The sequence below is a fragment of the Moschus berezovskii genome, chromosome 20 (genome assembly GCF_049115385.1).
Source record: "Moschus berezovskii isolate FMDL1 chromosome 20, NW_MosBer_1.0, whole genome shotgun sequence".
In the NCBI taxonomy this organism is placed as follows: Eukaryota; Metazoa; Chordata; class Mammalia; order Artiodactyla; family Moschidae; genus Moschus; species Moschus berezovskii.
Window position 1 is genome coordinate 53,252,286 of NC_142479.1, and position 2,599 is coordinate 53,254,884.

At 39.0% G+C, this 2,599-nt stretch overlaps 1 protein-coding gene across 1 annotated transcript; it reads right to left on the bottom strand.

The window, feature by feature from the left end:
• Window positions 1–2,011: 2,011 nt before the first annotated feature.
• On the bottom strand, window positions 2,012–2,308 carry LOC148774738 (keratin-associated protein 3-3). Its single transcript, XM_088828467.1, has one exon. It carries the CDS (start codon window positions 2,306–2,308, stop codon window positions 2,012–2,014), a length of 297 nt encoding a protein of 98 aa, XP_088684593.1.
• Between the last annotated feature and the right edge of the window lie 291 nt (window positions 2,309–2,599).

Below are 2,599 nucleotides of genomic sequence, written 5' to 3' on the forward strand. Positions count from 1 at the left end.
AGTCACCAACTAAATCTGGGTTTTAGTTACTCTGTCTGTGTGCTTGCTGGCATACTGCTCATAGCTCCATCACAGCAGAAATTCCATGGCATTATAATTACATTCGTACAACATGCATAGAACATGTATACTGTGATTGTGATAACCTGTCTGTCTCCTTCACCAGATTTGAGAGAAACTTGAAGGCACTTTAGATGATAACACTTCATTTATCTTTGTACTCTTAGTATGGATTGGAAGCCTGGCACAGGGGAGGCATGCAAGAAGTGTTGGCCAAGTGAATGAGTAAATGGACTGAATCCTTTGTTGACTGTGTCCTACCTAGATTGTGCTCCATCTACCCCATGACTTCTAAGTTCTGTTCATTCTAAGTAGAGCTTCTAATAAACCTGTGGAATCCTCTGAGAAATTCTTCTCTGGAGAGAGTGACAGGGACAATGAGGACATTTAAGAACATTTATTTAAAGGCATTTGCTTCTCCTCTTCCTTGGTCATTTTCTTTTTTGGTTCTAGCTCAATGCTTTATCAGAGTTTGACATGTACCATAATGTATATATTATAATATTTATAAATATTTATAAATATTATAATATATACTTATAAATTATCTATTCTAAAATATATTTATATATATGTAATCTAAGGCTGGGAAAATTAATCTGTGCAAGATAAAAAAAAGTAGGTTGGTAAAATGAAGTAAAATTAAGTAGTAGATTAAACCATGTATAATCAGACTTTAGCTGTAGCCCTCAGACAATCACCTGGAAAATATTGGTGTTCTGTTATTACTGGGGTAGTATTGCGGCAGGTAGGAGGATATTCCTATTGCCCTACTACTAGAACTGACCACTGGAAGTTCTCTCCAAGGCAAAATGAAGTCAAAATGGTAGGCCCACTAAATGACCCAGCTCTTAGAACTGAATACCTGCCACTTTTAATCTATAAGCCAATATATCTTTGTCCATTACAGTTGGGTTGGATGATTTTGTTAAAGATTTTTATACTTTTATTTCTTTTTCATATTTTAAGTTAATGTCATAACTGTGTTTATTAAGTTTCTGGCTCTGTTAGCACTGGGGGCTCTGTGATGTGATAGAATTGGGCTTTAAAGTCAAATAGATATACAAGGGAGGCCTGGTGTGCTGTGATTCATGGGGTCGCAAAGAGTTGGACACGACTGAGCGACTGAACTGAGATATACAAGGAGCTGAATCCTGATTTTTTTAAAAATAACTTTGTGACTTTGAGAATGTTGAATCACTCTTCAGTTCAGTTCAGTTCAGTTCAATTCAGTCGCTCAGTCGTATCCGACTCTCTGCAACCCCATGAATCACAGCACGCCAGGCCTCCCTGTCCATCACTCTTAAAGCTTCATTTTTCTTTTTATGCTGTTTTAAGGTTACATGAGTTAATACATGCAATCTACCTGGCAAAGTGTAGGTAAGTAAATGTCTCACCCCCAAATTGTATTTGTCTGAGAAAGAGAAAAGAGGGTGACTATAAAGATAAGCAATTTAAAGTTAACAAATCATGTTAGTAAGCTAGTTTTAGTCATTCCTCTGAGATTCTTTTTTTTTTTTTAAATTATCTTTCCTTTATTTTTTTTAAATGAAAGAAATATACCAAAAACTCTAACATAAATGAAAAACACATCGTGCCACAGAAACAAAGTTTATTGGAAAACCATCAAAAGTTGTTTTTCCTCTATGAAAATGCCCAATACAAGAAAGGGGACCCAGGAAGCATCATGACCAAGAAAATACAGCCTGAGGTCTTATAGATTTCACTACTATTTTGATAACAGATGACCTCTGTCTATCCAAATGAACCAAAGGGTTACTCAGCCAAATAAGCATATTTTTAAAAATTTTCTTTCCATGAACATGAAAGTTAGGTTTTCCATATCTATGCCATCTGATCTACACCATGATGTGATCAACTACCAAGTCAAATAAATATCAAATAGATAGCTCCTGTGTTATTGCCAGGCACTGGGTGAGGCAGCCGTCGGTCAGCAGCAGCTTGGGATGCAGGGCTCACAGCTGGGCTGAGTGAAGGTTGTGAGGTTGATGGTTTCCAGGCCTGGGGTGGGCTGGGAAGAGTTGAGCAGGAAGCAGGTGGGCACACAGGGCTGAGGAATGTGGCAAGGTGGGGGGCAGTTGTCACAGCAGGTTGGCTCCAGTAACCAGACTGTGTGTGGGCAGGTGCTGGGCAGGCAGACTCCACACCTGCAGAATTTGTCAGAGGAGCAGATGGTGGTGGCGGGGCTGGAGGGGACGCTGCAGCAGAGGGGAGCACAGCAAGCCATGGTGTTGGAAATCTGGTTTGCTTTTGGTTTCCAGGAAAGAAAGATGAGGTTTCTAGGATGAAATGTCTCCTCTCACTTTGGGACTCTTATATACTCCTCTCGTTGAGTGTTGGTCCAATCAGAAGACTTCCTCTTATTTGCATTTATGTCACCCTTTTCCACAAAAAGATTCTCTAATCAGTTTGGTATTTACTTGTCCATTAAGAGTTCCTGAGTTTATTAGGGTAATCATGTTTTTGACTCATTGACTTGTCATTAGATGATTACTTTTATCTTTACAGGGTTCCGGAA

Coding starts and splice junctions, on each gene's coding strand:
- LOC148774738 (XM_088828467.1), bottom strand. CDS start 2,308: ATGGCTTGCTGTGCTCCCCTCTGCTGCAGCGTCCCCTCCAGCCCCGCC.